The sequence below is a fragment of the Raphanus sativus genome, chromosome 9 (genome assembly GCF_000801105.2).
Source record: "Raphanus sativus cultivar WK10039 chromosome 9, ASM80110v3, whole genome shotgun sequence".
In the NCBI taxonomy this organism is placed as follows: domain Eukaryota; kingdom Viridiplantae; phylum Streptophyta; class Magnoliopsida; order Brassicales; family Brassicaceae; genus Raphanus; species Raphanus sativus.
In genome coordinates, this window is record NC_079519.1 from 26,957,065 (window position 1) to 26,971,421 (window position 14,357).

At 30.2% G+C, this 14,357-nt stretch overlaps 1 protein-coding gene and 1 long non-coding RNA gene across 2 annotated transcripts; both read right to left on the reverse strand.

The window, feature by feature from the left end:
* Positions 1–628: 628 nt before the first annotated feature.
* On the reverse strand, positions 629–1,441 carry LOC130499519 (uncharacterized). Its single transcript, XR_008938373.1, has 2 exons — positions 1,263–1,441; positions 629–1,176 (listed from the first exon to the last, which is right to left on the reverse strand). It is a non-coding gene; the product is annotated as an uncharacterized LOC130499519 (long non-coding RNA).
* A 2,318-nt stretch (positions 1,442–3,759) lies between these two features.
* LOC130499500 (remorin 1.4-like) lies at positions 3,760–5,274 on the reverse strand. The gene is made up of 4 exons (XM_056993618.1): positions 5,094–5,274; positions 4,931–5,018; positions 4,572–4,653; positions 3,760–4,069 (listed from the first exon to the last, which is right to left on the reverse strand). The coding sequence occupies exons 1-4, from the start codon at positions 5,137–5,139 to the stop codon at positions 3,866–3,868; spliced, it is 420 nt and encodes a 139-aa protein (XP_056849598.1). The 5' UTR covers positions 5,140–5,274; the 3' UTR covers positions 3,760–3,865.
* Between the last annotated feature and the right edge of the window lie 9,083 nt (positions 5,275–14,357).

Below are 14,357 nucleotides of genomic sequence, written 5' to 3' on the forward strand. Positions count from 1 at the left end.
TAAATTTATTTTTAAAAAAATGGGGAATTATATTTTATTTTCTCTTATAACCAAGATAGAATACACATTTTGTTAGTCTGCTTAATCCAGAAAATGGATACTAAGTTTAATATATAGATATATCTTGGGTATATATTGTAAACTAAAGTTTCTTCTATCTTATATCCGAGCTAGAATTAGTTACGTTACAATCTACCAATATGTCTTCAGTGTACCAATATATAACGATATATAGCCTGAACTCTATTTTGTACCTTACTTAAATGTTGTGTCATATACTCTTCTGCCTTTTACTTTATGTGACGCCTAAGGAAGAATAGGCGTTGCATGTGTTGTACTGTGTTATGAGTTAGATATATTACGTATTCTAGGCAAATCCGAAAAATATGGAAACTTCCATTTTCGGTTTTAGTTGTTTTCTAAATCTACCCTAAAAATCTCAGAGAATATTTTCTTTATATCCCACATTTTTCTTGTCCTCCCACGATCCTCTTTGATATCTTATGTTTTTATAGGTTTTTAGATACATATTTTAGATTATTAAGATCATTTAGGTTGTATTTAGATGTATTCATTGCATTTGCATACACATTTGCATATAACAGGGTTTAAAGTGCACAATTAGAAGTTTTGGGTCAATTCGCGAGGACTTATATGAAATTTCCAAAGTTCCGGGGTCAGAAACAAAGTTTCAAAAAGTTCAGGGACTAAAATTGCAAATTAGCCAAAAATGGCCATTGGTGTTTCACGAAAGCTTCATCTCCGATCCCGACGATTCTGATGCCGATGACGCGAGAGGTAAAGCCCAGTCACGGCGTGAACACGATGGATGAAGATGGCGGCGGAGATGTAGTCGATTCACAGAGGAGTCGCGGCGAAGGAGCTTCGTGGTGGAGCAAAGGGACGGAGATGAAGACTGATCCGTGGCGGAGAAGCTTGGCTGCGATGGTGAGGATGGCGACCACGAGCAAAGAGCTAAGACGAGCCGGAGAATCTCACCTTGAGACGAAGAAGATGGAGTCCGAGCTCGAGCAATCTCAGCGTTGTTGGAGCGGTTAGTGCATCTGGAACGGGCTATGGGAGTGGGGTCTTGAAGCGGGGTAAGTTCCCCTGTGCTGAAGATGGAGCGGTGCATCGGAGCAGAGGCTACAAGACCGCTCGGGTTTACATTGAACCCTATAATCAGTAGAAGAAGAAACAAATTCTCAGAAATCGACCTGTGGATCAAGGCATGTTTGGGACCAGTGACGATGGAGACGAACCGCGGTGGAGACGAACTCAGATCAATGACGATGGACGAACTCAGACTGGTGACGATGGCACGAACTTAGACCGGTCTATTCTTCCTCCTGCAATCTCTCATCTCTCTCTGCCTCATCTCTTTTTTCTCTGTCAGGGTTCTCTGTTGAAGAACACTTTAGGCTATCAACGACCCCATATTTTTTTTGTCTATTTTTATTTTGTTAACCTTTTAATATTTTAATATTTAAAATCAATTACAAAAATTATAAATTATAATTCAAAACTAAATTAAGGGTAATATGGTATTTAAAGGGAATCAAAATCCTATTATTCTACAACATCTTCTAAAAATCTTAGAGCGACAAATCCAAGATGAGAATGTCTCTTTTTTCTAATTTTCTCTTTATTTATTCTGTTCGGCTCAACATTTCTGAAGATCCACGCTTTTGACAAACTCTCACTCACGCAGCTCTCCCTCACTCAAGCCGAACACGTCACTACATGGAACAAGAGGACAACATCATCCGGCCTTTTCAACACTGAGTCAACAAGACTTTGTCTTTAAGCTTCAGACAAACGAATTCAGTTAGATGAAGCTGTGTCTGTGTGTGTTCTGGTTAAGGATGAAGCTGAAGCTGTGAAGAAGCTCTGATACCATGATAACATTTTGTAGAAAATGCTCAAAGAGCTTTATTAGGACATAAATAGAATGACTTGTTAAAGTCTTATTGAAATGTAAAAAACAAGAAAGGGAAAAGCTTTGAGTTTGTCTGCAAGAGCTAAAAGACACGATTGTATTTCATTCAAAATAAGAAGAGGAGAAGCTGCTTGTAGCAGCCAGGGTTACATTCATCAAACACATTACATCATATATAAGAATCTAGAAACTCTAGTTACATAGGCTACAAAAGCTTCAGATGGATAATAAACTTGAGCTTTAATTTGGGGTCAATACATTTTATCTTCCATTTGTAGGCTAATGATTTCAGAGATATCTATGCTACCCGCCGGCTATTGATCTCCAAGATTTCCGAGTCACCGGTTTTATATATTATGTTTTGTTTTATCAGTGAAAAAGGTGAAAATTCAAATATTATTTTTTCATCTATTTTATATCTAATTTTATTTACAAAATATTTTTGTTAAATTTTTCTTTATATTTGTATAATCTCAATTGAGAACAAAATCAGTTTTAATCGAACATTTTTTATTAAAAGGATTTGTATTTCTTCTTGTAATTTTTTCGATCTTTGGTGTGTAATATCTAAACTACAATGGCATAAAATATTTGTCGATCTATTTTCGCATCACTAATCTACAATGGCATAAAATATTTGTCGATCTTATCAGAAGGAGGATGACTGCATGATTCATAGAATCATAGATTCAAATCAGTGGCGGAGTCAGGATTATATTTTACTGGGGTCACAATTTATTTAAAAATAATTAACTAATATATTTAAATAAAAATAAAATATTATAAATTATGTATGCAAAAAATTAATATAATTTTATTAAATTATTGCACAATTAGTTTAAAACATTTAGAAAATAACCTACATTTTAGTAAACCTGTATATTTTTAAGGGCAATTCTCTTAAATATTTTTTTAAAGTTTTTGTCATAAAAACAGTTCTAAAAATAAAATAACCAAAATATTTCTTTTGAAAATTTTGATATTTATTTTTAATTTTTTAAAATTTGAAATTTCATCCCCAAACCCCTCCTCCCTAACTCTAAACTTTAAACCTAGATTAGCTAATCTAGGGGGGTATAAATGTATATTTAATTTTTAAAATTAAAAAAATTGGTCATTTTTCTTCCTTAAATACTATTTTTTGTGAAAATAAACTAAAAATGATATCTAAAAGAATTTCTCTACTTTTAAACCCACATTTTGAAAAAATATATATTTTCTGTTTAAAATAATCCATATTTTATACAAAACTTTTTTGAAAATATATTTTCTTTTACATTTTCAATGCATGATATAATGTAAATTTCAAAAACATCAACTGTGTGTATTGAATTCTAATTGATTAAAAGTAGTTAATTACAAAATATATTATTTTATAACGGAATGAATACAAAATAAGTAATCTTCTTACCGAAAACACGAAACTTATTATTTCTGTAAAGGTTGGATATTTGAAACATGGATACAAATTCATTTTGCAAGTAATATGCCACAGTTAATGTTCTTACATGTAAAACAGAAAGTAGAGATCTTAAATTATTATATTTTCCTTTTAGTCATGAAAGAACGAGACAAAAGCGTTTTTTCTTCTTCTCAAGAAATGAGAAGTTTAAAATAGAAACGGGGTCAGCCACAAATTAATATGGGGGTCATTTAAATAAAATTTCTGTAATTAGTGAAGAAATTAGCAATTTCACTGGGGTCAGCTGACCCCCCTTCATTGTTAATAGCTCCGCCCCTGGATTCAATAGCAATTGCCATAGGTAAAACCATATTATATACACATGAACGATACATCGATGCTTGAAAGCGTCGTACATAGATTTCCCTTTATTCGTGGAATATATATTCCCCCTTTAGCCACGACCCACGAGCAAAGTCTAATAGATGATTTAATGGGCCGGTAATTGATTCATAAGACATGTTCTAGAGACATCCACAGGTTTTGGTTTTGGGTGGATAAGCGTTTGGAGTTGCACTTAACTTCTCACTCATTTTTTTCAGGTTGATAGATTTTTGCTCTTTTTGTTTCTCAATTTTTTCTCTTTTCGCTTCTGCAATTTTTTCAATTTCTGGTATTTTTTTCTTGAATATTTTTGAATATTCATCTTTCTCCACTTCTAAATTTTCCTGAAAAGAATGAATGAAGAAAATAACTAATACTGTCGTAATTAAAAATGTGTATAGTATAAGTTTTTTTGAATCACGTATATAGTATAAGTTATGTCTAATTACTTACAATCAAATGTTTAGATCCTTCATAATAATTTTGCAGGACCATTTTTTGGGGTTAAACGTTAACATACAATGTCTGACCGATTGAATTTTAAAATATACTTTTTGTATTAAAAAAAATGGTTTCAACTTTTTGTATTAAAAATGGTTTCAATTTTTTGTCAGAAACCTAAACATTATAAATAGTTTCTTCCAATATGAATCGAATCCGACCAGCGGAAGGCTACTAGTCCTATACCACTGGAGAACCCGACGTTAGTGTTTTTTTCTAATTTTTTTATAAAAAAAATTAAAATATACTTATTTATCACTTTTTAAAAATTTCAAATAATAACATACATTTTTTATGATTTGCTTAAATTCATCATGAATGCTAACTATGTAATAATATATATACCTCCATTTTCTTCAAGTCTAACTCTAGAGATGTCTTCACGTTGTTTTCCCATGTCTCAATGGAGCAAAGTTCTTTGTACGCTCTGTTTAAATTGACAAATATTTTTTGAAAATGTCAATAACATTAATATATCTATATTATCAAATAAATACATTTTATTCTCGCATATAGTACAAAATATATATAATTATACTTTTTAAATTATTTCTTCATATAATACCTGTGTTGAAATTTGTTAGTTACTATATTTTAATGCAACATAATGTTGATCTTCATGGTTCTAACTTCAAACCTCGCAAATCACTGTGGTATATTATTACTTTCGAAAAAAAACTATGGTATATTTTTGTAAATCTTACTTGGTTTGAGCTTTGGCCTTCTCGTTCTCTTCCCATGCATTTATCAACGCAAGAGTCTTCTCTTTCTCTATCTCAACAAAATTTTCATCTACATTCCAAATAACTTTTCTTTAAAACTTTATAAATAATGTAGAAATTTGGTTTGAAGACAAAATAGTAGTACACTGATGTAATGGAGAATCATTCTTGGTTTGTTCAGCTTGTGCCATGCTAGGGTTTCTCTTCTCGTCCGTCTTCCTTTTAATTTTTGCGAGAGTTTTACAGAGTTGAAAAAACTATATATTAGTAATACTTTAGTAACGGGAGAGCAACAAAATGAATGATAGACACTTTAGCTGCAGATTAACTAAAGACAAGGAAAAGAAGTGGGTATCTCATATATTTAACGATGACTTCAAGTTAGGTGTAGGAGTTTTATGTCCGAGTCTCATCAATATATACATGCCAATCGATAGCATCGATCATTTTTACTCTAAGAAAGCAATGAACTATTTGGTAGGTAAAAGATTTTATTAATCAATGTACTAGTAAAAATGTACTTAAAGGAAGCTCCAAGTGCATTGAGTGAATGACTTAACTAATGCTGTATAAAGTATAAAAGAATCTAAGTATTGTATTTATTACTTAATATTTTAAAACAATATATCTCGAGTACATGAAAATTTGACTGTTAAATCTACGGTGCAGTATGAAGAAAAAAACGGGCATGGCAACTTTAACAATCAGAAGATTGGTGCTCTTTACCTCCTGGTGGTCTTATACATGCTGTTGTTAACAAGATTTAGGGCGGAAGTTGCAAGATTATGTTTCATATCACCCACAAACCTATTCGTCAATGGATAATTCAGAGAGAAGTTTGGCATATTGATGATTGCCTATTCTTTTTACTTCTATGGATTTCAAAGGGCTCTTTTAAAATTCCCGAAATTTCCACTCTTCCAGTTTGGGCTACTTTAAATAGCATACCCGATTGCTGCTACTCTAGATTAGGAATAAGTCATGTTGTCTCAGGTTTTGGAGAACTTATTCTAACCCATAAATCTCGTTTGGATCCTACTAGTATGGGAGAAGCTAAAGCGCTAGTAGAAATGGAGTTAGATAAAGATTTTCCAAAACTTATTTCTCTTGACGATAAACAAGGCAATATATATCTTGTTAATATTGACTACACATGGATTACATCTATTTGTGAAAGATGTGAAAATTTAGGGCACAAAACGAAGCGGTGTCTCCTCCCTTCTAAGCCCCTGCAGGATTCAATATTTGTGTCAAATAAAGTTGATATCGGTGCGTGCTGAGATCCCTATTGTGGATATTGACCTTATCTTCAAACAAAGTGATAACGCTACATCTTCTTTGTCACCAAAACACCAACTATCCAACTGCCCACTGAAAAGAATTTGCTCACTACCTCAGAATCTGCTACCCAAGTGTCTCAGAATTTTACCAAAAAGATGGAAGGTCTCTCAGTACCTGCATCAGTCATACCTTGCAACCTGTTTTGGAGGCTACTCATCAGCGTTCTTTGACTCCTTCAGGTGCTACTATTTTATCTTCTTCTTGTTTTCAGCATGATGATCAAGCTGCTTCGCCTAGCACTTTCAAACACTTTATCTATATTAGTAGATTCACAATCTACTTCCACTACAACACCTATTATGGAAATTCCTACATCAAGCATTATCAACAACGAAGCCTGTGAACCTTTAGTTGTTGATTCCTTAACCACAACACTCGAAGCTACTACAGTTGATATTCCTTCTCATTTCCCTGTTTAAACAGTTACAATTATAAAGATGCCACTAATTATGTCACCTATTCTAGAAAGTTTTGTTATATACTCGTACAAATACTTTTTTTTTTGACATCGACAAATACTATCTATCTTATTAAAACAAAAACATTGCAACTTTTGCTAGGTGGAATTTTTAATATGGACCTCATATATATCTTATTAAATGTCTTAACTTAACTAACGCCTAATCTATTTATTTCATATTAATTTAACCTACCGTACCATAACTTATATTAGACGAGCATGTAGTTATTACATACTAAATGCATCTTATTAAATGTGGTAATTATTACATACCAAATATACATGATTTAGTATATTATTTAGTATAGTATACTAGACAAGCATGTGGTCATTATCTTAATAATTATCACTAGATCTTGATCCGCTTAACCAGGCGGGTATTTATTTTATGTTTTCAGTTTTTTAATTATAAATGATATATTTATAATATTTAAACATAAATTTAGATTAAAAATTACATTTGTAGTTATAATAAAAATTAAATTAAAAAAAAAAATATTTTGATATAAATTTTAAATTTCTAATTAAAATAATATAGAGATGGGTCATAATTTTTTCCAATTCCAAAAATCTTAGCATTATTAATAAAAAATAAAATAATTTATAAATAACTAAAATATGTAAACATATTTGAAATTAAAATAAATTTGTTAAAAAAAAAAAGCTTACGCCATTGTTATTTATTTCTATAGTTTGACCCGTGGCCGTATAAATATTTGCTTTCACTTTAATTTTTTTCCTTGTTCTAATGATAATATATATATATGTGTATGTGTAAATTAATATGTATTACATAATTGTTAGTATAACATTTTAAAACAAAAAATTATTTATTACTTTAAATAATTATATTATATGATTTTAATCGTCTATTATATCACAGTGTATCATATAAAAATCTAATATTTATAACTAACTGGACTTATATTATAAAAATTTTATACTAACAATTTATAAATAATATTTTATATTTTATTTATATGATATATAATTGATTTTGATGTGTGATTTTTATTTTATTATTTTTATTAATAAATATTGAAAAATATTTAATGTTAACAAAAAATCTATAAGGAAATTTATTTTGGTTAAGATTCATTCTATTAAAGAAATCAATTATTTAAATTAGGAAAAGACATTAAATACTTAAATCTATCATTTAAATAAGGAAAAGACAAAATTATCTACTATCTTTGTTACCAAACAAATTTTTTTTTAAAGACTTCTATCCCTATTACCAAACAAAAGCTTAAAGTACTTCTACTTTAATAAAATAGATATTATATTACAATGTATCATATAAAAATATAATATTTATAACTAATTGGACTTATATTATAAAAATGTTATACTAACAATTTATAAATAATATTTTACTTTTATTTATATGATATATAAATTGATTTTGATGTGATTTTTATTTTATTATTTTTATTAATAAATATTGAAAAATATTTAATGTTAACAAAAAATTTATAAGGAATTTATTTTGGTTAAGATTCATTCTATTAAAGAAATCAATTATTTAAATTAGGAAAAGACATTAAATACTTAAATATATCATTTAAATAAGGAAAATACAAAATTATCTACTATCTTTGTTACCAAACAAAATTTAATTTTTTTAAAGACTTCTATCCCTATTACCAAACAAAAGCTTAAAGTATTTCTACTTTAATAAGATAGATACATACTAAATCATATATATTTGGACTGTTATATACACAAACTATACACTTTTCTGTCTAATTTATCGGTCATCTTATGTGTGATTATGGACTCTTATATACACAAACTATACACTTTGATTATATTATGACTGTTGACTGTGTCTTATAGCAATACTAAAATCAGATCCAATTTTAGAATATATACACAAAATTATTTTCAACCAGTCAACTATAACAAACTAACAAGAATACATTATACATGCACCGATTTTAATATTCTAGCGATGACTGTTATATACACAAACTATACACTTTGATTATATTATGACTGTTGATTGTGTCTTATAACGATACTGAGATCAGATCCAATTTTAGAATATATACACAAAATTATTTTCAACCAGTCGACTATACCAAACGAACAAGAATACAATAATCATCTTATAGTATTCAATATCTAATTTAGTTGTTGTTGTTATGTACGGTGTAAAAATTGCAGCATCTTACAAAAGGAATCAAATTTTCCGTCTTCAGCGCGGCTTACCGGTTGGAGAGTGGAAAACTATTGACACTTTTCAAGTTGTAGCCGCTTCTGGACAATATCACCCGACAATTCATCAATATAAATAACAGATTGTTTTGAACCATTACAGAAAATATATTAGATGTCAGAATAAAATAAAACTCACTAAGAAATTATGTAATAGTTATTTTCAATAATTTAGCTTCATAGTATACAAAAAATCAAAACACAAGTTTTATAGCAAAACTTACGTTACAATAAAAAACACAATCTAAATTTGCAAAACAATAAAAAACCCGCCCATTCGGGCGGGTCATGATCTAGTTTCTTTTATAGTATAATATATATATATAAACAAGAGATCGTTTTCTTTCATTTTCTTTATACAAATCATGTGATGAAATTTTTACATCTTTAATTTTCCAAGATGCCAAGATGCTATAATAATGTTGTATATTCTCAAAACAAAACTGTCAAAGCATCAAAAAGCGAAAAAGAAACTCACTTTCATGTGACCACCAAAAACACAGATAGCTAAATATCTTTAATTGTACTCTATGTTGGGCGTATTTTAGTGCCAAATCATGTAGATAACATTTTCAAGTATTTTGTTTCCTAAAAATTAGTCATTGTTGATAGCTTTTATTTATGTATTTTCATAAAAGATGATAAATTAAAATCATATTTTTATTTTAAATATGTGATGTCCCTTTCCATTAATTAATTTGGATATGCATGGCATATATATATAGTTAATTAGTTATGATATGCACGGATTGTTTTTCTTTTGTTAAACTGATTGACGGGTTTTAACTGGGCATGCAATATATATAAACAAGGTAAGAATTGTTTTCAATTTTAGTAATGTGAGTATATATATATTTTATACGTTATTATGTTGATTGATCACATGACACATGATCTTATAAAGAGAAAATGTATATTTTGTCAAAAAGAAAAATGTATCTCTTTTTAAAGGTGAGATTATAAATACTTGTGAGATTAAATTTTTTTTTAAAGGTGAGATTAAAATTTATACTTATCTTATTTCTCAAGTTATCACATAAAGATATATAAACTAGATCTTTGTATTAGCTTTTCCTTTCTGATCTTCTTTTCTTCATGCTTTATCTTATTAATTATCGGCAGATAGATTTAAGTTGATCGGGTTAAGACCGATTTATCATCTCTGACATTGCGGATATTCAATTTTTACTGTAAAATCTTTGATCCAGCCTCAAATAGTTATGTTCACCTATTTCTCTCTTTTCTCTTCTTATGTTCATTGTTAAATCTTGGGAAGCACAAACGCGTGATCACTTAATCATGCATTAGCAGAAAAAATGAGCACGTAATCATATTCGTATATAAACTTAAAAAGAGTCTAATGACATACTCCGTATTTGTTTTGGTACGTGTGACATATAAATGTTGTTTAGAAAACATGATTTATAAGTTTCTATATGATACTCATCACTTTTGCATTGATCATGAATGAATATATAGATATCATTAACCCAAATAGGAAAAAGAATGATGGTGATCTAAAGGAGGATAAAGGGTATATATTAGTTGATATTTGATAATCAAGATTTACTAGAGATTGACCCGCACGCCCGTGCGGATTTTAAGTTTTGTTTTTTTATAAAATGATAATTTGTTTGTCATGATTAGTATTATATTTTATATGTGTCATAATATAATTAATTGTATAAATATTTTAATATTTTTAGGTTTCAATATATCAGAATCGAACCCAAATCAAATAGGATAATAAGGTTATTTTTGGTTTTTTGGTTATTTTTAGGTTTCAGTGCTGGTATATTTCTCAAAAATATGTTACTATTTTTCTTTCATGTTAATGTTAGAGCTGGAAAAAGATCCAGATCTGAAGAACCGAATCGATCCCAATCCGAAAGAATAGTACCAAATCCGAACCGAAATTGATTAAATATCCAAATTATTCAATGATATATAGAGAACATAAACCGAATCTAATCCGAACCAAAGTATTTCGGATTTTCAAATGTATCTGAAAATATTTATATATTTATACATATTAATTATTTTTTAGATTTAATGTATATAAAAACATCAAAAATACATATGATACTTTTAAGCTGGTTTAAATACTTGAAAATATATACAAATAGTCAAAAATAAATATCTAAAATAGTTATATATTAGTTGATCATGAATGAATATATAGATATCATTAACCCAAATAGGAAAAAGAATGATGGTGATCTAAAGGAGGATAAAGGGTATATATTAGTTGATATTTGATAATCAAGAGTTATGGTAGAGATCAAATGATGATTGGTTAGGTGTTTAGGACTAATCTCACGCCTATATGTTTTGTAATTTATCTGTAGGTATTTATTGGTGTCTTTAAACATCCACATCCTAGCGTAATAGAAAAAATACATCCACATCTTTTGGTTCTTACTTCTTAGTTGATTGGTGCTTCTCTCCAAATAAATGTCAAAATTTGAGAAAAAAATAATTGCTTAATTTATAGAAATTATAAACAAATAAAGTAGGTCATTTGTGTTGCTCTTTTTACGGGCTACATGAAGTATCCATTGACAAATCATATGATAATTGGACTAATACAATGATGCAAGAAAAAAGGATTAGATCACATTCATTGTAAAACAGTATTCAATATATTTATTCTCGCACTAAACATAATTGTGGAAAGGTAAAATTTCAGAATCTTTTGTTACGTTCCAAATAAGGGACTGCAAAATTGAAAATCTTGTTCATGTATGCTTCTGGGACCTATTCACACAACTTCCCCATTATGTTTACATCTTTGGTTAGTTAATGTTCTGTTAAAGAAATTTAGTTTAGGGAATATGATCCCATCAGGCATCTGCTTATTTTTTTGAGAAAATTGCTAAAACGGAATAAAAATACACCATGATTATAGTATAAAATCATTTTTTTTGTCATCATACATACAGACTCATATAGACTCTGCACACCAAACTGGTAACTGCATCCATGTGGACTACAAAAGACGATTGCTGTCTGGCACTGCGTGCTAAACGGTCTGCCTTTAAATTTGCCGTCCGTGGTACATGAATGAGCTTTGAGCTATGAAAACTGGCTTGTAAACTCTTAATATTCTCCAGATAACTTGCAAACGCTGGCCACTCTTCTGGTTCGGAAACCATCTTCACCAACTGAGAACAATCCGTTGCAAACGTAACCTGAAATTGACGTAAATTTCTCATACATTCCATCGCCCAAATTAATGCCTCCACCTCCGAGTGAAGGGGTGACATACTGGCCCGAACATTTCGGGCTCCCATTAGTCCCTTATAGCCTTCCAAGGTACTAAACCAACCTTGTCCCGAAAAAATTTCCTTATCCTTCCACGAACCATCTGTGAAACACCATCTCCTAGGGATAGTGACAGGTTGATTTACTTGGTGTGCCATAGGTTGCCTTATCTGCAAGTCTTGAGCTGCAGCCCACGAAGTAGATTCCGTCTCAGCCAGCTTTAGTGTATCACTAGCATCAATATCCAGATTACTAAAGACCTTACCGTTCCTTGCTTTCCAAATATACCATAGTATCCATGCAAATTGACAATCCTTCATCTTAGGTATAACTCTCCAGAATAAGTGATCTATATTAGTAAACAATGATTCCGTAGGAAAAACATCTGGATTTGTTGGTATCATTGATAACGCCCGGACTTGCCTCGCTGGAGGACATTCAAAGAATACATGATTCAAAGATTCCTCCATATGCCCACATCTATCACAGCTAATTTCCCCTTTCATCCCTCGTGTTTTTAAGTTTTTTTTAACCGCAACACACCCGGATACAATCTGTCAGAGAAAATGCTTCATTTTTGGTGGACACTTAACTTGCCAACAAAAAGCCTTCAATTCATCCACCGTCGGACCAAAGAAAGCTGGTTGTTTTCCTTTATCTGGGTAAACCCTTTCCACCTCATATCCTGATTTTACCGTATATTTTCTATTGTTAGTAAAATGCCATCCATCCTTGTATTCCATACAAAATCTACTAAGAGGTATGCTTTCTATGATCTTTGCATCCAACGGGTCCACCACGGCCCGAATGGCCTGTGAATTCCAAGTCCTAGAACATGGGTTAATAAGAGAGTCCACTGTAAGTTCCGGAAACAGATTGTGTTGATTTTTGTTTGCTGGTCTCGGGCGTGTGGATGGGATCCAGGGATCATTCCATACAAAGATAGATGAACATGTTCCCACCCTTTTAATTAGTCATTTGCTAACCAGAGATCTAGCGGATACTATACTCCTCCAGCCATAAGATGGAGAGTAAGAACGGATTGGTTCCAGGGGTGAAGCATTCCTGAAATACCGACCCTTGAACACTCGAGAGAATAGAGTGTTTGGTTTGTTTATTAAGCGCCAAAGTTGCTTTCCAAGCATCGCCGTATTAAAATTCATGATATCTTTAAAACCCAGTCCACCTTCTTCCTTAGGGAGACACACTTTATCCCATGATTTCCAATGCATACCTTTCGTACTTCCTCCCGGACTCCACCAAAATTTTGCGACCGTACTCGTTAGCTTCTTTATAGTAGTTTGTGGTAATCTATAACAGGATATTACATGATTTGGTAGAGCTGTAACCACTGATTTGATAACCACATCCTTCCCTCCTTTAGTAAAATATCGAAATGTCCACCCGTTTATTCTGGTATCTAACCGATCTTGTACAAATCCAAAAACTTGTACCTTAGAGCCACTCAAATTTTCCGGTAATCCCAAATATGACCCCATGCCACCTATATTCTGTATCCCCAGTATATCCCTCATCTCTTGCCTCCTAGATTCATCAATTTTGTGTCCAAATTGAATCGACGATTTTTGAAAGTTGATCAATTGGCCCGAAACCGCCTCGTAGTCCTTCAAGATCCTGAGTATCCATTTAGTATATTTTTTTCATAATCCCAAAATTAACCATTGATTAATCTAATTAAACACATTAACTAATAATTTTTTTAAAAAATAATTAAAAACACTTTAAAAAGGGAAAATAAAAATGAAACTTTTAAAAAAGTTTTTAATAAAAATAAACTTTGTAAACTTTATAAAAATAAAAATACTTTATATTTTTTTAATAAAAGCATTAAATAAAATTTATAAAACACGTTTTACAAAGTTTTATTTCTATAAAACGTTTAAAACGTTTTTATTAAAACTTTGATAAAATAAACTTTGTAAACTTTATAAGAATAAAACTTTACAAAATTGTTTTGATAAAAACTTTACAAAAAATATTTTACAAAGTTTTATTTTAATAAAAAGTATAAAACGTTTGTAATCTTTTTAATTTTACCAAACTCTTTAATAAAAATAAAAATTTTGAAAATGTTTTTAATAAACTTTAATAAAAATAAACTTT